At 41.6% G+C, this 23,552-nt stretch overlaps 1 protein-coding gene across 2 annotated transcripts in view; it reads left to right on the top strand.

Moving 5' to 3' along the window:
• EFEMP1 (EGF containing fibulin extracellular matrix protein 1) overlaps positions 1-23,129 on the top strand; it is a 44,767-nt gene extending 21,638 nt beyond the window's left edge. For both annotated transcript variants that reach the window (XM_039717102.1, XM_039717103.1), the window contains exons 5-11: positions 10,868-10,990; positions 14,372-14,491; positions 16,643-16,762; positions 18,166-18,285; positions 19,722-19,845; positions 19,965-20,160; positions 21,925-23,129. In XM_039717102.1, coding sequence (XP_039573036.1) covers positions 10,868-10,990; positions 14,372-14,491; positions 16,643-16,762; positions 18,166-18,285; positions 19,722-19,845; positions 19,965-20,160; positions 21,925-22,083 — 962 coding nt within the window. In that variant the 3' untranslated portion in view covers positions 22,084-23,129. The remainder of the gene's footprint in view (positions 1-10,867; positions 10,991-14,371; positions 14,492-16,642; positions 16,763-18,165; positions 18,286-19,721; positions 19,846-19,964; positions 20,161-21,924) is intronic.
• Positions 23,130-23,552: the final 423 nt, after the last annotated feature.

Below are 23,552 nucleotides of genomic sequence, written 5' to 3'. Positions count from 1 at the left end.
TTAGCAAATAAGGAGCATTAGAAACAGCAAATAGAGCTGAAGTGTCTACTGCCAAGTCAGTGAGAGATCCCACGTCCTGCCTGGCAATCACTCTAAATACATCCTTTCTCCCACTTCATGTGACCTTTCCAGGTCAGCAATGTTGTGTGTTAGTTTAATATTTTAAAACTGGAACTTTACTGGTATTTGGCCTACTTTTTGCTATTTATTTTCTAAACAAATGATAGCCACTCCCTTCTCAAACTAACCTTTTAAGCTTCGCCAGGAGTCTGTGAAGATCACAAGGTATTTAAAAAAAAAGAAAAATAAAAAAAAAAAATCACATGCTCAGGCAAACAAAGCAGGTTGCTGCACTTCCCCCTCCCGCCAGCCCTGCAGCTGGATGTTCAGAATGCTTCAGGAGTTCTCCACTTACTCTAGGAAACACTGCTGAAATCTCATTTGCAGTGAAAAGTGCCAGGATTATGGTAGCACAGCATCTACTCTGAGGCAAACCCATGCAACTTCCCAGCCAAACACCAGGGGAAAAAAAAAAGTAAGAAAGGAGCAAAGCTGTTTCAATTGCTACTTCTACTTGATTGCTTAAAGGCAGCTGGGAAGGCAGATCCTCAGCCTGAGAGCAGAGCACATCCCAATTTTAAGGCAAAGGAAATTTGGAAGAAGAAATAGCTCTCTCTTCCCAAGGAAACTTCTGGTTTTTAGAATGTTCATTTTTATTTATTACTGACTCATTGAAAGAACAAAGTATTTTTTGGTGTCTTTTTTTCCTTTTTTTATGTTCCCAAACACAGAAAAAAAAATGTGGCTAAACCCCAGAAAAATCTTAGAGTGGGGCCAAAAATAATAATAATTTTCAGTTTTCAGAATTTTTTTGTCAAGTTTTTGAAAGAACAACAAATACTTCCCAAGCACTGCTGTAGCTTACTAACTCCAGTGGACTGCACACCCTCAGCTTATTTCAGTTACCCCTCTCATCCATCTCCCCTTTTCCAAAACCTCCCCTGGGCTCCTGTCTTGCTTTTCCCATGTTCATTTTCCTTCCTTCATTAGTATCCATACTGCTTTTCCTTTTTTTTTTTTCTTTTTTTTTTTTTTGGTAATTTTACCTTCAAAGGATTGATTTCTTTTCCCCTGCTGCCTCTGCCTCACTTTTGATCCTGCCTGGCTTTGCCTCTTGTATCTATTCTCTTGCAAACAAAGAATTTTTAAAACTTCAAACTCAATTTTAAGCCCTCTTCATGTGAAGAATTACATGGAAAATTGAATTTTCCACTTAAGTTCTAAAGAGGAGGCAGTTAATAAGAATTCTTAGGGAAAAACAGACAAACAAAAATTTATAAGATCCAGTTCCTGATGGTTTTGTTAGATCAGAACTAACACTGCTGGTTTTTGGCACAGTCAAATTTCTATTGCCACAGAAACCTTAACTTCTGCACACCCTTTCACTGCACTTGAACTGTGCAACCTGAACATTGTGTTTTTCTATCCCAGCTCTTCCAGTCCCCTCCCATCCCTAGAGTATATTTTGGACCAAATCGACTGATGTGTCTTTTTTTAAGTACTATTTCCATAGCTTGCTTTTATTCTTCTATCATTCAGAAGTTGTAGGAGGCATGAAAGTGAGAATTTCTTTTAACCATTTCTATTTCACAGCCCAGTGCCTGCCACTAACACTTTAAATAGGTTTTAGGTTCATTTCTTCAAAACAAGGCATCTGTGGGTGCATCCAGCCACAGCTAAAAGTATCACATAACCACATAGGAAAAATTCAGAACTAAATAATGCCTTCAAAGGCATTTCTGAAGCTGGAACAGCATCAGGAATCTGCTTATTTACGTGGGGAGCTGTGGAGATTGCAGCATGTTGGTACTGCCAACAGATAGGATGATTAGTGCTAAAAACAATATCATCATTTAGATAAGCCCTCTCCTTTGGAGAGCTGCTATTGAACTCAGCTTGAACTTAAATGTTCTCAGCTTGGAAACTGGAATTCCTAAAAAGGTTCATTCAGCCTGCAAAAGCTGAAGGGGAATGAGATGGTATTGATAAAATTGGGCTCTTATCAAATACTCTAAGTCACTTGTCCTGCATGTGAAGTTCCTTCCAAAGGTCCCTTGTTTCTTGTGTCAGCAGAGCTGCTCTGATCAGCGACACATCCACTACCAAAAACCCCCAAAATCAGGTTCCTGTACTTCTGACTGGGACTAAAGCAGTGGAAGGCATGCCAGCATACAAGATAAGCAACATTTTTTGCAGGAGCTGTTTTCTGAGCTGTCTCAGAATGAAAGTTGATTTTTGAAGTGTGCCCTGAACTCACTTTTTGGGTAGATATTTATATTTTCCTTTGCAGGGATCCAGCAGCTGCCAGTGTAAGTGCTGTGAAAATGCTTGCAAAGCTTTAATGAGCTTCAACTTCCTAATTAAAAACCACAATGAGCTTTCAGGCCTTGATTTCCCCAATATTACAGGTTGTAGCAGTGATATTTTGTTCAGTCAAGCCTAGCTAAAGGAAAATGCTTACGAGGTTTCCAAGGAGAGAAATAAACAAAATGGAAATGAAGAGGGAACTTGGAACTTTCAAGTGTACGTAATTAAGAAAAAAATACATCCTTCAGATAATTCTGGAAAGTATTAGGAGATATTCATAATTCATAAGCAGTTGTTTGGTTTTCTTTCAAGCAAGGGGGCAGCTTTACATCAAACACTGACTAGCTTTTCCATTAACTTAAGTAAACAAACCAGTATGTTTCAAGTTAAGTGAACATCCTTTTTTTATTTTTTACTTTTTTAATAACTGTGTGAATTAGAAATAAGAACAAGGCATTTACTTTCAAATAGGAAATTAGTTTGCATGCTATTTCTTCATGTTAAAAATACTTTGGAACACTCACAAAAACAACGTTAAGCTGAATTTATGGAAATGTTCCATATCAGTTTTGAAGATGATATGCCAGATGTCGGGGAGAACTCTTTCATCTGCAATAATGGAATAGTTTAATCCACCCTTGTTGTTTTTGAGCACAGTCCAAGTGTATTGGTCATCATGGGTGGGTGATCCCCACTTGGGCAGGCATGAACCAAAAAGCACAAGTTGTTAGACCTCTAGCATAAAATCACAAGAAAGCAACAGCAGGAAATACTCTATTGAAAGTAAAAATAAGCTATTGCAAAATGTAAATCAAAAAGTTTACCATTATGACAACTCATGTTCTGAAGCACTCAGAGACCCACAGATACATTGCTCTGAATTAGTGCATTGTAATGACTCCATTTATGGCTCCTGCAAAAATAAAGCCAAAAAAACAAATTTTAAATGAATCTAGAGCCATCAAAAGCATGGAATACTTTTCTTTTTCATGAGTGGAAGACTAATGGTTAACAATGTAGTCTTCTAATTGGGGATTAAAGTGCTCTTCCCTTTGAGAAACTTTAAACACAAGGACACATTATTGTCCAGGTTCTTATTTTAACAATAAACATTGGAGTAACATTGGATAGGAAATCCTTTTGGGAGCACTTTGTGGCCTCAGCCTAACACCATATCAGCCACACCACTCTCACTTGCAGTGATCATTTTCATTCCTGTGTTACCAATGTTTTATGTGTCACTTCATTTAATTCACTGTGGCTGTGGTTGGATAATGAGGTATCCATCTAATATCCATCCAATTCCAAAGGATCTTGGAATTAGAAGCCATTTCCCATGTGCAATTCACCTCCCAGAGTACTTAGTGTGTGCTGGAGAGGGAAGGAGCATCTCACACAGAGGGAAAGAGCAGGAGAAAGGAAGAAAAGCATTTTCAAATGCATCAGTTCAAAGCTTCATTCATTCTTTTCTCCCTTCTCAGCTGCCTGCCTCTCACAAGCACGTGGGAGATGATCTGGTGCTGAAAGCCATGGTTCACTCCTTTATGGAGCTGTTCTGGGTGATAAGTCAATTTGCTTTGGACATACCAGAGACAATAGATAATTGTGACAGAAAACTGCAGGGCAGGCTCACTTAGGCCAGCTTGTTAACTCTGGCCTGGTAACAGAAGGATGCTTTTCCTGTACCTTCCATTCCTGGAATCTCTGTGCTTGAGTAACTTGCCCAAATCCACAGAGGTTGCTCTGGACACTTTTGCAGTCCAAACACAAAAATCACACAATGAGTTGTGGTGCATTCAATTCTCTTTTTGCACATTTACCACACCAGTGCTTTGCTTGTCTTGTCCCATTGCACCCAGGAGCAGGAGGAGATGAATCCACAAGGAACTTGCTTTGCTGCACTCTCAAATGGGAGAGGGAAAACATTTCAGCACACCAAATGGAGTGCCGTTTTTCAGGAAAATCTCATTAATTTAAACGTTCTACCTCACCTATTTGCTTTAAATGTAGGTCTTGGCTCTCACATCTCTTTTTCCTGTGCAAACAAGTATTTGTGCAGGTTACCTTCGCTCAACTGTGAAAACTTGTTACCAGGGCAATCAGGCCAATATACCTCACATGAAAGGGCAAAGGAAAATTTAAAAGGGAAAAATCAGCAAAAAAAGGGGAGGTTTTGGGCTGCTGCAGAGCTATGCAGCATTAGAGAGGGTCCCTCATGACACCACTGGGAAGTGACAGTACTTGGAGTGAAGGTCTCTGCATTAGCAGGTTTTGCCACTCCAGGAATGGGAAATTTCTCAAGATGTTTCATCTCCTGCTGCCTCCTGCCCTGATGTTATGTAACAGATCTTGTGCTGGGCTCTACCTCCACAAAGCACAACCTCCCAACAGCAATGAGTTAAAAGCTGTCTGGGCATCCAGCCCAGATGAATAACATTGCAAATGTTGAAGGAAGTAGCAAGGGAAATAGAAAAGCCTTTGACAGAAATTGTTGATAGCTTGCTAAGGCTGGGGAGGGAACCAGGGAATTTGGAGGTTGCTAATGTTGTTCCTATGTGTAAGAAAGGATCAGGGAGGATCCAGGAAACCACATAGCAGTGAGCCTGGCTTCAGTTGCAAGAACAATATAAGAAACATAAATAAGGGACAGAATACTTAATTTGGTCAAATAAAATAAGCCCATGCTCATGGATGAAGTGTAGAGGTCTAATTTCTCCAAGTATGTTATCTTCAGGTGGTTCTTTCTGAAAGATGCCAGTATAAAACACCTTACAGACAGAATAAAAGTTAATGAAGTGGTCAGAAAGGGAAAGTTTTGACAGAACCCTGAGGTTAAGTAAATTGTCAGTGGTGCTGCAGCCCCGTGCAGATCACTGTGTGTCTGATATCAGACTGTCTGGTGCCATTGCTGATGTGGGAGCTGATGTTTGCTCTTCAGATGAATCCATTAGAAAAATAGACCAAGTCATTTTCTGGCCTCACTCACACTGAGAACTCAAAAAATTTAAACCCATTAAGTAAAATATTTATGGTTTACATTCAAAACAAATTGAGAACAGGTTCACTGCAGCCTATAACAAGTGGAACGCTGACATCAGTGGGACCATCACGGATTTGGATTTCTATGAACCATTCAGAAGCTGCTCCACTGATGCTCCTCAGTGGGGACAGAAATAAGAATTTCAATCCCATAAAATATTTTAAGAGCTTTCTTTTTTTATATGGTGGAATATTAAGATTGCTATGGACCAGGATAGAGAAAAGCAACCTGGAAACATCTTGTTTGGACAGAGGAGGATGTACACAGAGAGCAAGAAGATGCTGTAATATATTGCAATATTTTGAGAACCAGCAAGCAGCAAGAAGCTGAACACTTCAGTCACAGGAGCAAGACACACTTGAGTTAGTTAAGAAAACATTTCTGCAGCTCTGAGCACAACATACAGGTATGTGCTGGAAAGGAGGAGAAGCTTCAAGTGCCCTAAATAAGATGAAGGTGGATGTGGATAGCATTTTTTTCTCTCAAAGTCCAAAGCCCTGGTGAAATGCATCTCTGGTTTTATGCTGCTTCTAATGATACAAAGCAAATTGCAGAGATTAAGCTGTTGCATAAGTGAGCGAGCAGCATGAGTCAGGGGGTTTGGGAAAAGTGAGTCACAGCGGGAAGGGAACAGAGCCAGGGCTGGAGCTGAGAAAGAGAGATTCGCAAGAAAATTTTAAGGATCTAGATAAGGGCCTGAGAGAATGAAGTGCAGGAGAGAAGCAGAAAAACTATCTCTAAAAGAGGGAGCCATACACGAGGGTTAGGGAAAGCTATAGCTAAAAAGCAGGTCAGGCAAAATTTTTGTACACAACTGGTGGTTGAAATACAGAGCAGGCTGCCAAAGTCAGCAGTGGAGGGACAGAATTGTGCAAATCACTTCAAGAGGCAGTGTGGGCACATTTTTGGAAAATGAGGGAATCACTGGGTATAGCCATTAGTGAGGCTTGTGGAATTAAAACTATGAAATGCAAGTTGATTTATATTTTGAAGGAATACAGGAGTGAGCTCTGCTGCCCTCCATGGTTCTCACACCATGGCTGTAGCACTCTGCAAGCCTCAGGCACTTGCCTGTGCAACTCAGAGCATTCTCTTAATTCACAGAGAGTTATGGATGGCAGTGTCTTCCAAAAGGAGCTTTCTAGAGCAGCCCTGGAAATTGCTGCAAAAGGCAGTATTTACATCAGGGTGACTCACTGGGGTCTGAAGGCCCTACTTACCACAGCTGAGGACTTCCATTCACATTTCTGGAGGAGCAGTGGAGCACACACGTCACTTAAAGGAGACATGGTGTCCCTAATTGTTGTGTTTCTGCCCCACTTCTCCTTAGATTCACCTTGATTCTAATTTAAGGATTTTATTCAGCAACTTGATAAAGGCTCACACCACCTAACCCATTCTGGGCACAGCAAGGTTTGACCAAGCACAAACCTGCAGGAAAAACAGAGTGAAATTAAATGGATGTGAATTCAAAGTGTTCAGAGAACCTGAATTCTGTGCTTTGCAAATCCCCAGCTTCAGAACTGTCACATCCTTCCAGTGCAGTATTCTGGATGTAACACTTACAAGCAACAGAAACTGAAGTACTCAATCTGAACCCATTTTGCAAATAGTTTTTCTAACCAAAGTACAAAAAATCCCTTAATAAGTTTGATTTTGGGTGGCCTAATGAAAGACTACATAATTCCCTCAGTTCAGTTATTACAGTGATCAAGACACTGAAGGTAACCCAGCTCCCTTTTTAAGTAAGATTGATTTGCAAAAGGATTGTTAAAGACACCCAGACTATTTCAAAGGAATTTTTCCACCTACACAGGATGTAACTGTCCAGAGGAAAACTGTCTGGGAATAAAAATCTGAGAAAGTCATCAATCAGACTCAGATACAGTGAGTTTAAGAACTAACCTGTATTTCATAGGTTGCATGCATCAACAATCAAACACCCTTCAGGTTTTTTAACTAATACAAACTTACAGCCCTTGTTTATGTGTAGTGAACAGCACAACCTTTAGAAATGTTAGCTGAGATTAGAAAACAAAGAAAAAAGAGCAGAACACTTTCATTACTAGTTACTGGTGTAATTTATATGGCTTACCTAGACAAACAAATGCTTGTACAACATCTAAAAATGAAATTTAAAGTTGATGAGGAATGATTTGGGAGTGTTTTCAGGTGTTTTCTTACCAGGCAAGATATTTGCTTAAGGCAGAAGCTTCAGTTATGGAATGAGCTGCTGAAACAGTTCTGGAGATGAACTTTGTCATGATGACACTAAATTTGGAAAAGAGGATGTAGAGGAAAGATGCTCAAGAATGAGCTTGTAAAAGCCCCATATTTTCTTTCTAGATCTGTTTCTTATACTGCACTCATCACTGTGGTATCTTGAGTGCTTTCCAGTAGTGCATTAAGCAACATGACAAACATCTGTCACATGTTTGTTCTCTCACCCTCTCCCCAGAGGGACAAGTGTGTGCAGTGGAGAGCCTTGTTTTAATTTTTTTTAATTATTATAAATACACATGCACGTAACACATTATTAAACATTCATGCTAGGGAGGAAAGGTCAAATAAATTTATCTTGCTCTCAGGATTAGAGCTGGTGAGCTCTGTGGTGTTCCTGCATCACACCCTTGTCCCAGATTGCAGTGTCTTCTCAGAGAAAAATCATTTCTATGGGTGTCTGCACCAGGCAGAAACCAAAGTTTGGATTCCCAATGCCTCATTCACTGTTCCCACTTAAGCCCAGGGGTTCTGTCAAGAAGCATCAAATGGAATGAGGTGGTAGAACTTAGGGAGGATCATGGGCTTCCCATATTTGATACAGACTAGAAGCAGGATTTGACAAAACCTCAAAATTACTGTCAGGTCAGAGGGCACTGTCAGAGTCATGGTAAATCTGGGAATTTCATGGATTGGAAAAGTCTGTTTCAACAATGCAATGAAGACCTGGGAGTGAATTATTTCCCTACAGGAGGACAGAACTGGGAAAACAATCTGTGAAACTTAAGTTTGGTCAGACCCTGAAGAACTGCAGATAGACAACCTACTCACCCAAGAGCCACAGACTCATTGTGGGAATCCCAAATCAATCCCCAGACCCCAGTGTGGTGTGGTGCCAGAAGTAGGTGTGCATTGGGAAATAAATAACTGCCTCTACCACCTCAGAGAGAAATGGAGCCACTCTGCCACATGCCAAGGAAACTCCAGTGCTGCTGTTGCTTCCCTCTGATGATTCCCACACCTCTATTTCTCCAGTAACTCTCTGGACAGTTAGGAAACACTATTTCTGTAATGGACGGTGATCTGGGTCACACTGAGTGCCAAGAGCTGCAGCATCAGTGCTAAATCCACCAGTGCTCCTTCCCATACTCCACAAGGGCTGGGCTGCCCTGGGATTGCACCAACCCAATCCACATTTGGCACTGCTTTCAGCACGGAAATCCTCACTCACTTCCTCACCCCTGCATTGGTCACAGCAGTAGGACACATCTGTACCCACTGCAATATGGGAGATGCCAGCACTGAAACCTTCCCAGGTGCCTGCTGTTCTCCTCCCAACCTATTTCCCTCAAACACAACTTTAGGCCACCTGCCCTGCTCTAGCAGTGTGGATTTCCCTGCACAGGTGGGAGCAGACCCACTCCAAGCAGGGCAGCCTTACCACCCTTCCCTAGGGGAGGCAGGAGGCTGCCTCACTTCCCACACCTTTTACAAATCCAGATCTTGGCCAGAACATCAAAACCCTCCAAGGGTTTCCAGATGGGGAAGCAGCAAGCAGGCAATAATAGTTTTTCTGTCCAGCTGAACTTACCATCAGGAACAGCCAAAAACCATGAGTACATAAGTAAATCTATTAATCATTTTAGCTGGAGTAGCTTATTATTCAATACATTAACTAATCCATCCTAAAAGGCAACTTCATGTTTACTCATATACGAAGCTCCTAAAAATCAACTAAACCTTCTTTGTTCTGACACAGTCTGCAACAAAAAGGATTGGAATTGTATTTTATTTCCAGCTTTTGTGGGAACTGGGAGTGCAAAGCTCATGAGGTCCCTGCAAAGACTTGCCTTGAGCTGCCTGGTGTTGGGGTGGCAGGAGGTAGCCAGTTGTAGTTCCCAAAAGTCATCTTCACACCTGGGAATGTGCTTTGCAGTGTCAGGACACAACAGTGAGCTCAGCAGCTTCAGGACTGACACTGTGCAGAAATGCAAAGAGCAGCCCAACATAAGAGGCCTTTAGCTTCTCTGTAGAATAAAGGGAAGATGTACGTAAAATATTTGGACATTTGGGGAGAGGGTAAACGTTGGGAATTAATTCAAACTGTTGATGGTTTATTTTTTATTTAATCTTGTGGTCGAAATTGTTTTCATTTGTTATGAGAAAGAATCCATCATTTTTTCCAAAGCACCACCCAGAATCTGCCACTGGTGATGTTCTAACATCCCCAGTGCCTATACAAATAGAGAGGTCAGCTGAGATTTGTAAACTAGAGATCATAAGTTTTAAGGAATTTGTTTATTCAGCCTAGAGTCTCCAAATTGTGTACGATGCCAAAATTAAAAAGTCATCTCACTGTACTGTGTCATGTTACAATAAAAAGCTCTCCAACGTTTTGGATGTTCAGATGAGAAAGCAAATTGTAATTCATTTGTCAGCACATGCAGTTTAATTATAATTAAGTACCTCCAGCAGTCATAATGAGCAGGCAAAATGAAAATGCTGTTTTTATACTTGTATAAACCTGCATTGAGTGCAAACTAAAAGCTGCCTGAATTACTCTGAAAAGTATCGGGCTAGAACTTGCAGTTTGAGCTGTGCTGTGCAAATCCAAACACACATAAACTGTTTCCAGAGACTTGAACAGATTGACTGAATTAGGAGAATTTTCATGGGAATGACAAGAGGCAGATCTCTTCCTGATGAGAAGGCCACCACATACCAAGTTCCAAGTCCCTGTCCAAGGCATGGAGCACAGGAACCATGCAAGAGATCAGCAGAGTCCTTTCAGTACCAGCAAAACAACATATTTCTAACTCCTCTCCTTGAGAAAGAGCTGAACTACATTTGCTGAAATTTTCTGGAGTAATTCAGCATGAAACATCCAACCAGCGTGGGAAAAAAACCAAAGCAAAACAAAACAGGCAAATGATTCAAATATGATGAAGCTGCAAGAAGTTCACAGAAAACTCTAGACTGACAAGTACAAAATATTAATGGTATTTGACAAACAAATGTTTAAAATAACTTTATCTGAAAATATCTACAAAGGCAGCATATGAGAATTAAAACATTACCAGATTTCTGATAGCTCCAAGTGTTGAGATGACATTGGGAGTGCATCTGAACTTTTCTGTCTGCACTCATAGGTAGCTGAAAGATGTGTAAAGCATTTCCACAGGCTAAATACTTTAAGTAAATGTAATGACTAATATTGCACTTGTTTTCTTTTTTATAAAGATATAGATGAATGTGCAACTGGAACCCACAGTTGTAGAGCTGACCAAGTGTGTGTTAATTTGAGAGGCTCCTTCAGCTGCCAGTGCCTTCCAGGTTACCAGAAACGAGGGGAGCAGTGTGTTGGTGAGTGTTGCTTTCCATCCAATGGTTTTCTTTCATTATCTACAGTTGCAAACTTCATATTAGTCATAAAGCAGATGGGTATGTGTGGTGTGAAACAGCTGTTTCACTTTGGAATGCAATGGAATAGTCACTTTACCACAGTAATTAATCACTAAAACATGGGAAGAGGAGCTATTTTAAGGATAATCAACACTTGGAGTTCACCAGCTGAGTTCTGCTAATAGTTCCCAGTGTGAGATTGTTTGTGTTGGGGCACTGCCCAGTGTCCCAGAGGCTGCCATAGTCCCTGATGGCAGCAAAGCACACCTTTCCCTGAGGTTCAGCTCCAGGTCCGTGGGGCACAGCACTCCCTCCCCCAGCCCTGCTCCAGGACTCGGCTTCCTGAGCACAAAGGAAAGAGATGGAAGCTCTGACTGCAGGTACAGCAGAGCTGCAGCCTCTAAAACCCACCAGGCTTTATTCCCCATGCCAAGATAAGCTGTTGGCACCCTTGGGAGCCATGGAATTAAATCCAAGTGCAGGGCAAGCACCACATCTCTCCTGTCCCATCCTCAGGTGGGGCCATCATGCCAAAGTGCCATCCCCTGTTCCTGCATTTAACACTTCTTTAATCACCATTTCAATGGATAAAATGCTTCTAGAACCACTCCAGCCATAAGCCTTGGGTTTGTCAGATAATAAAAACAACTATGAAGGAAGAGAGTCACATCTACACACCAGGAGGGATATTCAAGACAGCCTCTTCTAAGACACTGCACTGGTTTTATGCAGCTTGGGAGAAAAGAATTTGAGGTTGGGAGTTTTTCCTCTTTCAGGGAACCTGCCTTTCAAGGGGTATAAGGATTTTTATTCTTAATTTGTTTTTACTTTATTCTTAATCTCTTCTCTTCTTGCTAAGGCTCCAGGTAAGAAACTGGGATGATTTTAGTAGAGACCTAGAATAAGTTCAATTTCTGGGCATGGCTCTTTCTTCAGGATTCCAATCCAAGGACTGTAGAAATAATAAGAATAAAAATTCTTATCTCTTTCCTAAGAGACATAGATCAGGCCTCAAACTGTCAAATTGCTGTAAACACAGGTGTATCTGATTTTTCTCAGTTCTCCGTGCAGGAGTAGGATGACTAATTTGGAATGTAGGTAAATAAATAGTTTCAAAAGGTCAGGCATTTACTTTTTTAATATCTGGGGTTTGTTTGGATTTTTTATATAGCAGGTAAATTATATTACTGCCATGCAACAGCACTTCTGATATCAAGAGCCATAGTCCTAAATGAAAATCAGGAAACAGGACAGAAGTGAGAAGAAATGGGAGTGATAGACCCTTACACCTAAATGTGAACATATTTATGCATCTAAATCTATCCATGAAGAAGTCTGGAAAGTAAAATTTCCCTTCTCCTATTTAGGTCAAAACCAAGAATAACACCTGTGTTACATATTACACACTGACCTAAATTACAAGTACATCCCAACAGTCAGTACTGTCAGCATTTCAGAATAAAGCCTGTCTTTAGGGATTTCATAACAGCTTAGCCAGAAAATGTTCTTGGGGCCAGATCTTGATAGAGGTTCTCCATATGGGAGGAAATGTTTCTCAAATTTGAAAGAAATTTTTCCAGACTATTTTGGCTTGAAGGTAGAAAGAGAAAAAGAGACACATTTTTAACAATTGATTGATTTTAATCTAAATTCACTAACAATTTCTGACTTTTTTTCTAATTTTTTTTATTTGCTTGTTCACATACTGCCAAATGAATCTTTTCTGAAATGCATTACAGCAGGGAGAATGATTGTTTTCCAGCATCACTTCAAACAGATTTGGCCCAATTGATCAGATGAATCTCAGCCCTTAGATCTGCCCAGAGCTGATGTGCCTAATCCCACAAGGAAAATTCCCACTGAATAAGAGCCAGATCCTGAAAGCATTTATGTGTATAAAAGTACCAAAGCATTGCTCATATGTATAATCCTATTTTTTAAAGTTACTCATAAGAGCTTAGTCCTGTAAAAGTCAAGGATGGAAATCTACTGTGCCTCCTTAATTTATTCCATTTCCACTTCCAAATTTCTCTCTGCAACAAGAGTTACAGTGACAATTGCTACTGTATGGATTAGCCAGGAATTTTCCAGCATAAGCCTTTTCATTCAGAATCATCCAAAACACTCCACCAAATTCAGCCCTAAATTTGACAAAGAAATGGTTAGCTTCTAAAGATTAGTTTTTCATTTGATATTAAAACAAACACTTTCCTCGTTATTAAAAAAAAAAAAGCCTTGGCCTCTTTTTAAACACATCTATGGTGGAAACAGCTGGAGGTAGGAAATGCAAGATCTGGCATGGATGTGGGAAGTGCCTTTCTTTGTTCCAGTGAATGCTGGTCTGATTTGTGTGAGTGTTGATCCTTTGAAATGTCCCATTGTGTACAAGCCCAGAGCACAGTGTTGGATTTCTTCACCGAGCTGCAGCCGCCACGGCTCAAGGCAGCCACTGCACACACACACACACGATTATGGAATAATAAAACATGTTTTCCAGGCAAAGCCAGAGCCACTATCTGCTCCAGAATACAGGGAAGCCTTTTGACATGCAGAGGGGTGAGGGAATGGGGTGGTGCACGTTTTGTGTGGCAGGCAGGTGAAAGCCCTGCTCCAGTGCACACCAGGAATGCTGACTCTTGGAAAGGCAGACTGCTCCACCTCAAAAGCAGGGCTGACCTGCAAGGAGAGGCTGTGGAAGGCTCTCAGTGCCCGAGATGCACAGCCAGGGGTGGTGCTGCTGGGTGGGAAGGGATCCAGGACAGGCAGCCAGGGGAATGGGAGCAATGGAAAACCCTTGGGGAGAAAGGCAGAGTCTGGGGATCCCTATGGAAGCACAACCACCTGTTTCCTTTTCAGGCCCATTAATTCTCTATCCTTGCCATTCCCCTGTACTTGCACAGAAAATCTGGACTGTTCCTAATGGAGCTGAAAAGATTTAGTACGTGCCAGAAGTGCTGCATGCGAGTTTTTGGGAAAATGAGCTCCAAGCCACATTGGCTGTGCTGGTCAGCACCATGTCTGATCCTGAGGGATCAGGGAAAGCTGAACAAAACACTGAGTTTTACCTACACAAAATAAAGCAGACCAAGCACTACTGCAGGACTGAGTCAATAAAATAGAGTTGGAATGCACACTGAAGACAAGGAGCATAAAACTTGTTACAAAACAGTCGCTTACAGGAAAAGTTCAAGTGTATCTTGTAATACCCAGGGAAGCAGTGCCCAGCTCACATAAGCTTTCCTCCTGCTTTTAACCAAACGCAATTAACTCTCCTCAGAGACGAGAGCAGCAGGGAAGTGCTGTGCTTCCATGTGAGCTAACTGGTGTTTTTTGGTGCCCCAGACATCGACGAGTGCACCCTGCCCCCGTACTGCCACCACCGCTGCGTGAACACGCCCGGCTCCTACTACTGCCAGTGCAACGCTGGCTTCCAGCTGGCATCCAACAACCACACCTGCGTAGGTAAGGGCTGGGAAGGACGCCCCAGGCACCAGCACACACTGCCCTGCACAAACTGAAAGGGAATCAACACCAACCAGGAAAACACTGCACTGAGAGGCTCTCTCAGGGAGTTACAGGGGGGTTGGAGAAGAATTTAGAGCTTTCTCGAATGTCTGTTATTTTGTTGGCATAGCAGATTTGCAAGGAACATCCAAAGCTTTATATTCAGTATTTAATCCTAGATTGAATTATTCTTTCAGTTCTGCTTTATTATTTCCTGATATTATTTCCAGTTAACACAACACAGGCCAGAACTGGGAATCAAAGGAATCAGTACTGTACCTCTGCAGTTAAGGTAATTACCCTCAGCACATGGAAAAGAAAGTCTTTAGAACACATTTGAATATCTAGAAAAAATTAAAAATTGAAACAAGGGTCGCTAAGAGTGACCTTTCAGCTGTGATGTTGCCCTTAGAAATAAAACACTAAGGGAAGCTGCACAGTAAAACTTTAAGAATGATGTCCAGTTTGAAATCACAACATCTGTTCTAGAAGGATGAGAGTAATAACAAAAGGTAACTCTGTCTGCAGAAGCACAGAGGGAATGGCTATAAAATCAAGAGACTGGTGCTGGAGATGGTCAGCTCTTTATAGATGTCATTTGTGTATATAAAATCTATATTATAGACATAGGAAAATCAGGCTGTGTTTTCCAGCTTCCACCACCCCTTCCAAGCATTGCCAGCCCTCATCAAGCCCCTGGCACACTGCACAGCTCTGCACTGAGACAGGAATCGCTTGGTTCTCACCAAATCATAGGATTTTAAAAACTGCCCATGGACACAACAGAACCACGTGACAAAGTCACTGGCTTGTCCCTTTCCATGGCTCAAATGGAAGGTGGATTCTTTCAGCACTTCACCAAACACCCCTTTCCTGCCTTTCCAGCCTCACCAGGCACTTTTCTACCAGGTAAAGGGGAAGAAAGCTTGAGGAGAAGATTTATGAATGGATGGCTGCTGCATCAAGACAAACTCTCCCATCTGCCACAGCAGCACTTGACAGCTGTAGCTATTACATTTGTGTCATGACTTCTGCTTGTATTGAAAATGGGTCAATATTTCTTGGAAAATGAACAGAACTGGGGCTTTGGCCACCGAATTTACTCCTCCTGGTAGTATTGGAGGAGGAATGATGTACATCCTTTGCACAGTTGCCAGAAATGAACTCAGAGGAAAAAAAAGACTTTGTGATGAGTTTTCCCTGTTATCATTCATTTTCAGGACTAGGAGGTTGATTATGCAGAGAATTCATATCCTCTTCATTGGTTTCATTTTTCTGAGTGCCTCATCTCTGTCAGTTTTTAGGTGTATCTGTAAATTTACAATGTTGTTGACATTTATAAGCCATGAACTCAAAGGTTTTTCTCCAAGCACAGCTCTCTGCTCATGGAAATATCTGATAAACACAAATATGAATTGAAAACATGCAGGATGGAACTACAAGGGAAAACACTAAAATCCACAGACTGACAGGAGCAGCAGTTAATCAACAGTCTGTGCCAAACAAGGGCTATAGATTCCAGAGGTGATTAGACTTATATAAACTTCCCATTAAAAATTGCTTCTCTTCTCATACCAGTGTCCTCAAAATGTTCTTGGGATGGGCAACACCATGGAAAATGTAGCACAGAAAAATACCTTCCCCCAATATGGTCTAGGCCTTAGAGCTCTGCAGAACTCTACTGGCCTCAAAGGCTCATGTTATAATTGCAATGGAATTTAAAAGAACAAATTTTCAGAGTAATAAATAGCTCAAATAAATCTTAACCACTGCATGCTGAGAGGTCTTATCAGTATGTGTTCCTTATATCAATTATTTATAGAGACTTGGCATTTCATACCTGAAAAAAAGGCGCTGGAATGTGGAGCTTAATAGCCACATTAAACATTTTTGGGAGAATTCATCACACATTAGAATAACTCTCATTCCTGGAAAAATACTGGTTTTTACATGGAATGTAAAGGACAGATCTAACATTGCTCCAGTGTCTGCAGATCTATATTGATAGAGCAAACTGAGCTTCTGCTGAGCAACAGGCCCAGCCTAAAGTCTAATCCACCAAGCCTAATTACCACCTGCACAAGAAAAACATCTCATTTTTCCTTTCAGACATAAATGAATGTGATGCCAACAACCCATGTGCACAGCAGTGCTACAATATCCTGGGTTCTTTCATTTGCCAGTGTAATCCAGGCTTTGAGCTAAGCAGTGACAGAATCAACTGTGAAGGTGAGACTTTTTATTTGTCTTGAAAAACCAATTTTTTTTTGGTTTTGTTTGCCCTGAAGCCTTTCTGTGAACTAAGGGACAGAATAGAAGTGGAGACACACTGTGGGTAGAGTTTGTAGCCAAAACCCTTAATATATTTATTTTTTGTGGTACAAAGGAGCCTAATTCACACCTGAGTAGCTGCAGCTGCTTTCAGGTACAGGTAGGAATGGGTCTCTCTATAGCAAGTGCAAAACAAGACAGATTGCTGCACTTCAGGTCCCAAGTGGGAAGAAAGAGGTTTCTGAACCCTGATTGCACAAACTCCCTGGAATTGTGGGTGGTCTAATGCTGATGATCATTAAATGAATTGGAAAGGAATGCACACCAAAAACAAGGGCAATTTTGTGTGTTGTTAGGCTCCTCTGAAAACAAAACCTCCAATTCCTGATTTTAAGGGGGGCACCAGTGTGCTTTTGAGGTGCTTTGCAGCCTGTGTACACAAACAGCATGCCTCCTGTACCATTATACAATCAACACTTTATTTCCTCTGCCAGAGGCTCCACAGGGGTGCCCTAATCTCCTTTTGGACACATGATGACCTCACCCTTAGAGCCCTCATCCTTTCTACCAGCCTTGAAGGCAGAGGGGTCCCTGCTTCAGCACTGCCCTCCCCAGTGAGCTGGAGGAGCTGTTACAGATGCTCCCTGTGCTAAGCCAAGCTGCTTAACCTAATCCTGTTTGAACAGAACAGGGAACAGCAAGCATGCAGCCTCTGAGGACATCCCTGAGCCCAGCCCAAGAGCTGGGCTCAGCTCAGAGGTAGGAGGAGGGAGGTCTGTGCTTTCCAAGCCAACCCCTCCTCTTGATGGGTTGAAATTCATTTCCTGTTGATGGCATACACTGCTCAGTTCTGTTTCACACCAGGCTTCCCTCACGAGGGACTGATGGATACACAAGGATAAAGAAGCAGGAGAATGGTATCAACTGATTATTATTAGAAGGGGGGAAAAAAAAAAACCTTTCCCTCTTTCCCAGAGAGCTACTCCATGAGCGTAGGGCATAAGTACAAAGGCAACATTTTTGCCTTACTAACTAATCTCACAGCTGTGGGTTTTTTCCTCAAAGTCATCACATTTTGGAATACTGCAAGTATACACAATTTCAAGAGTTATTTTCCCAAACCTGTTCTGAAGTCTAATTTAGCTTCTGCTTCCTCAAATCCAAACTCCTTCTTTTGGAGGATTACTAACAAAAACCCAGCAGAGCTCACCCTTCCATTCTCAAGGTTAAGCAGCACTTCTCAGGTCTTGGATAGTTCTTTTTACATTTCTTTTTCCCCCAAGCATTTAGCTATTATATTGAGTTCTGTAACAAGGTACATTTTAAAAGCCAATAACACAAAGCTCTTTTGCTCTCTGCAGACACTGATGAATGCAGAACCTCAAGTTACCTATGTCAGTACCAGTGTGTGAACGAGCCAGGGAAGTTCTCCTGCGTGTGCCCTGAAGGATACCAGGTAGTAGGAGGCAGGACATGCCAAGGTGAGTGCCCTCCCCTTGGCAGGCTCAGCCCTGCTGCATTTACACCACTTCAGGCTAAGGGTGATTGCTAGCTAATGGTTGTATTGCATGACAGGATTACTGTGCTGATAGCAGAAGATATGTTAATAAAGCTCTTGATGATTCATTAAATATCTTCTAATCTCATTTGAATCCTTCAGCTCAAACTCCAAGTCCTTTGGATTCCTAGGACAAAATTTCAGTTTTTGCAGCCCTCAGGTAAAACTTGCATTGGATCTCAAGGTAGTGACTCTAAATTTGAGATCAACGTCCCTGAATAAATCCAGGTCATTTTTTACAGACATGAAACATGGCTTTATATCGTGTTTCTTTTCAGAGAGATTCCTAAATCCTGTCACAGTAAAAATTAAAGATATGTTTCTTCTGATAAAGGAGAAAAAAATGCAAGCCTTCAGCAGCTTAGATAATTCATGTGTAGAAAAATAAATGTTCTGGCCAGGTGCCGTCAAATGCCAGAATTTTCAAGTTTGTGGTTTTTTCTCAGTGGTGCTAAAAGTCTCTGCATCTTATTAGATAATATTGGAGAACAATATATTAAGTGCAAGAGCTATTGCTTCTGTAAAGCAGAAGTGGATTGAACAGAACATGTTTTTAGAAATAAAGAGGTGTGATAATTAGGGCCAGAAAGCATGAGAAGAGTTATTTTCTTTAGCAGTATTTTGTCTTACAAAATCCTGATTAACTTCTTTCCCTTTTGAAGAACAGCAGCTGACAGTGAGCATTGCAGGATGGTTGATTTAAGCATCTAAAAACCTGTTTGTGCCTTCCAAGAGATTACATTTGCATAAAGCCTTTCTGTGCCTGTATGAAATTTAGGAGACCGTGTGGGTACACAGTGGGGCTCTGGCACTGACAGGAGATAGAGCATTAATACAGTGCAAGGCTCACAGTCTCCACCTCCCTTCAGGGTTCTTTTCCCAGGCAAAAGAAGCTCTACTTTGAACAATAAATGAGTTTTCACTATTCCTTCTAAAGCTATTTTGGTGAAAATGTAGCCATTAATGAAGCACCTTAAACCATGAAACACAAGTTGTAACAACTGAGAAGCTGCAAAAGGCAGGTAATCACAATTCTTCCTTGAGACCTTTTTCCTCTGTCTCCAGGACATCTTCGGCTGCAAAGTCATTCTTTGCTAATTATAAACTTGACAGCACTTCCACAGTTGCATTATATATGATTAATGTGCATCTCCACTCAGCTAAAAACATTCAGTCTCGCTCAACACCCAATAAGCAAGTTTATTCCACTTCTGCACAGAGAAACCCTTTATAGCCAGGTCCCAGAAAACAAGACAAGGAAAGCTGATGGGTTTCAACAGACAAGCAGGTTTTTTGTAGTACCTTTACAGCAACCCTGTTTCCATCTGCTTTAGCACAGTCTTTTCTCCTTCCTCCTAGATATAAACGAGTGCGAGACCACTAATGAATGCAGAGAGGATGAAATCTGCTGGAATTACCACGGAGGGTTCCGTTGCTACCCCAGAAATCCTTGCCAAGAGCCCTACGTCCTTACCTCGGAGAAGTAAGGGAAAAATTAAATCCTGTGTTTTAGGCTCATCCTGAAGAGGGGGCACGATGGAATGAGGCAGAACACTGTATTTAATGCCTTTCCCTGTGCTCCTCCCCCTGTGTGTGTGGCAGCCGCTGCGTGTGCCCGGTGTCCAACGCCATTTGCCGGGAGCTGCCCTACTCGGTGGTGTACAAGTACATGAGCATCCGCTCCGACCGCACCGTGCCCTCCGACATCTTCCAGATCCAGGCCACCACCATCTACCCCAATACCATCAACACCTTCAGGATCAAGTCTGGCAATGAGAACGGGGAGTTCTACCTGAGGGTGAGTACTGGGGGCACTCAGACCCTGCCTCCACACCAACCCCCAAGCTCCCCATCAGGCTTCCACAGCACCCCAAAGTTCAGCAGCTTTTTGGTGTTTCCTTACCAAGTTTCTCCATTTCCAGTTTTTAACAAACCTTTTACTGTCCTACCTGAAAACCCTAAACTGTGACTCCAACTGTTTCTTTCAAATCAGGAATATTTAGCAATCCTGGGACACCTATGTCAGATTCACACAAAATACCTCTCTGTACCAACCCCTCAGATAAATCTATTTAGGACACAATTATATAAAGATTCCTTGTACAATTACATTAGTTACATTTCTCATTTTGCAAAAGAAGAAATCAATAAAATCATTCCAGAAATCATTGCCCCATCCCAAGCTAAGCTCAGGCCAACTTAGAGTGGTGTTGACACGTAACTAAACCTTTATTTCCCATAGGAAAAACCAAGGAAGTTCAAAATACTTGGGATAGCAGTATTTCCTGTTAGTGGGACACCTTCAAGTAGATACACATGAATGGGAGTGTCTAGAACATCTGCTTTTTAAGGGTTGTTTTGGGAAGAAATCTCATTTTCTTGAACCCCTATAATATTTACAAATTCCTGGGAAATCCTTCCTTCATATGTGGCTTTACACGCAGTAAAACAGATTCAGCACAAAAGTCTTCTATCAAAAATACAGTAATTAGGAGATTTTAATGTTTCATTATTTTCCTTCAAATCAGGAGATTCTGGGCTTTTGATAGCACAACAAGTGTACCAAGCTGTGGTATTGCCATTTACACCATGTTTACCCAAGGTGGGAACAGGGAACTGCTCATCCATATATCATTTGTTGTGACATAACAAATCCAGGGGAAAACACTGGATTACAGGTTACACATCAAAACCCCCTAACTATCCCCAAAATACAAACATCTGTTTGCTGAAAAGCAAGATCACTGCAGGTCCTACTTGGGTTAGACCTCAGCGTGGCCCTCAGACTGACCCTTGGAGTAACAATTCCCACCTCTTGTTGCCACCCAACAAGAAATCACAGGCCTTGAATGAGGAAGCACATGTTTATTCCTGCCAGGGGACTGTGATAAACAAAAGCTTACTTGGAAGCTATTCCTACTGTTGTAGTAAAATGCTGAGCTGGATGCAGCAGATGGATTGGATTCATCTGTGCACCCAACTCATGTGACATGGGGAGAAAATATTTGTAGTGGGCAAAAGGAGAAATGGAGTTGACCCTTATATGAGCATCTGGAAAAGGCAAAGCTGTTTGACAAATCATCAGCATAACCCCAGATTGGGAAAAGAGCTTTGAAGCAAAACAAGATGGGGATGGCAATAGGCACACATCACAAACAAAAATCCCCAGCATTTACAAGGACAGCACAACTTCTGGAGTATGAGCCACAAGACAGACTTTTGAATTTCCTTCCACTGAACAAACTACCTCACTGTTAAAGACATTAGGGCTCTTGTTTTACTTGTTCTCTATTTTAAAACCTGGTAGATGGGGTTAAAACAAAGACCATCTTGGGATAGATTACCACTTCCCACATCCTCTGGGGGAGTCAGCCTAATCAGGAGCAGATCCTGCAGCACAGTTTATTCCTGTGGGCCTCACTCAGGTGGAGTTCTCCCCGCAGCACAGCCAGGTGTGAGATTAGCCATGGCCCTGTGGAAGTGTTCAGAGCAGTGCCACAGCAGCAGGGATGCCGCTGGAGCTGCGCTGAGCTGGGCTCTGCTGTTGTGGTTGTTGTTGCAGCAAACCAGCGCGGTGAGCGCCATGCTGGTGCTGGTGAAGTCGCTGTCGGGCCCCCGGGAGCACATCGTGGACCTGGAGATGCTGACGGTGAACAGCCTGAACTACCGCACGAGCTCGGTGCTCAGGCTAACCATCATCGTGGGGCCCTACGCCTTCTAGGGCTGGCACCGCAGCAGCGGCCAAAGGATAGCACCGGAAAGGAAGCACGCACTACTTTTATTTATAGATTTTGCTCTCTTTTTTAAAAGAATTTGTTTAGTAAGTTGATCGCTCTTATTCACACGTTACACCTGTAATTCCAAATTAGTAGATGTGTTCCATAGTATAACATGGGCATTGTCACTTTCTGTATAAAGATTTAAATCTTTTTTTTTATTACCTTCCTTGGACTAGATACATACTATGCTTTTATATGAGAACTGTATGTTCATACTATCCTGTAAAGCTTCACACACCCTTCCTAGCCAAATAGGTCATGCAATTTTAAAGTGATCTTCTGTTTTGTTTTTATTTTAAATTCTAATGCAGCTACACTGAATCTCAAAAAAGAAAAAAATTATGTAGTATGAATGATACACAAAGTAACGGTTATCTGATAAGCTAAAATATATTTCTCATTTTTAACTACTTTGTAACAAAAGGTAACAGTAAATAAAAAAATCTATTTCTGTAGACATTTATGTGCTATCACAGTTGGTTTTTCTAATCTGGGTTGGAGGTAAAGTGACATTGTGAGAAATGCTTTGCATCAGGTTTTTGTATGCAGAGTGTGTTAACCATACCATGGAATAACATTATGCTCTCTCCAAGAAAAATAGGAAGAAAACATCTCCAACAAAGAAAGAAATTCCAAATGGGAAATCACCAGGCAGGGCACAAATGTCCATGAGAACACTGTTGGTAGTTACTGCTCAGAGGGAGGCAGCATTTTCAGACTGAAGTTAACATACTATTTTCCAGAAATATTATGTTGTATACTAAGAATTGAGTGCATTTTCTTATTAAGTTATATCACTTTCAGGCACTCGGTCCTGTTCTTGCTCTTACAACTCAGATGTATCATGTACAGTGTTCATAAAATTTATTTCTAATTCAAGAACTAATAGCATCTTTTGTAATATGTAAAATCTTATTTCTTGTTTAAAATGTAGTAGCTAATCCTTTGATGTACAAAATTTTTAATAAAGATCTCTTACCATATTGTATTTGGTCTCTTCTGAGGAAGTTTGTTACTACTGCTGTTATTGTCACGTACTGTGGGAGCTGGCAAAGCCGTGTTGAGGTCTGAGCAGTCAGAGGGATCCAGATCTCAGCCTGTACAGGATGAGTTCTTGGAAGACTCACAACATAATTCCTTTATAGAAGAACAAGCCTGCTGCCTACTAAGATTTAGTTTTACTGACGATAAAAGTTCGCTCCAGAACAAAACTTAGAGCAGGCCACAACCACCGTGGTTGGGGGCAACGCATCCCCCTGCCCGGGCAGACTGCAGAGCAGGACCCCATTATCCAATGATCATTCCTTCAGGAAGTCATTTGTGGCTTTAAACAAACACTTCATCTGCCAAAAGGCTCAAAGCACGTGGCTGCAGCACAGGCCAGGAATTGGTGCTGGGTCACGTTCCTTTG

Source organism: Passer montanus, unplaced genomic scaffold, assembly GCF_014805655.1.
Source record: "Passer montanus isolate IOZ18808 unplaced genomic scaffold, ASM1480565v1 scaffold37, whole genome shotgun sequence".
Classification (NCBI taxonomy): Eukaryota; Metazoa; Chordata; class Aves; order Passeriformes; family Passeridae; genus Passer; species Passer montanus.
This window is presented reverse-complemented; position numbering and strand designations above follow the sequence as displayed.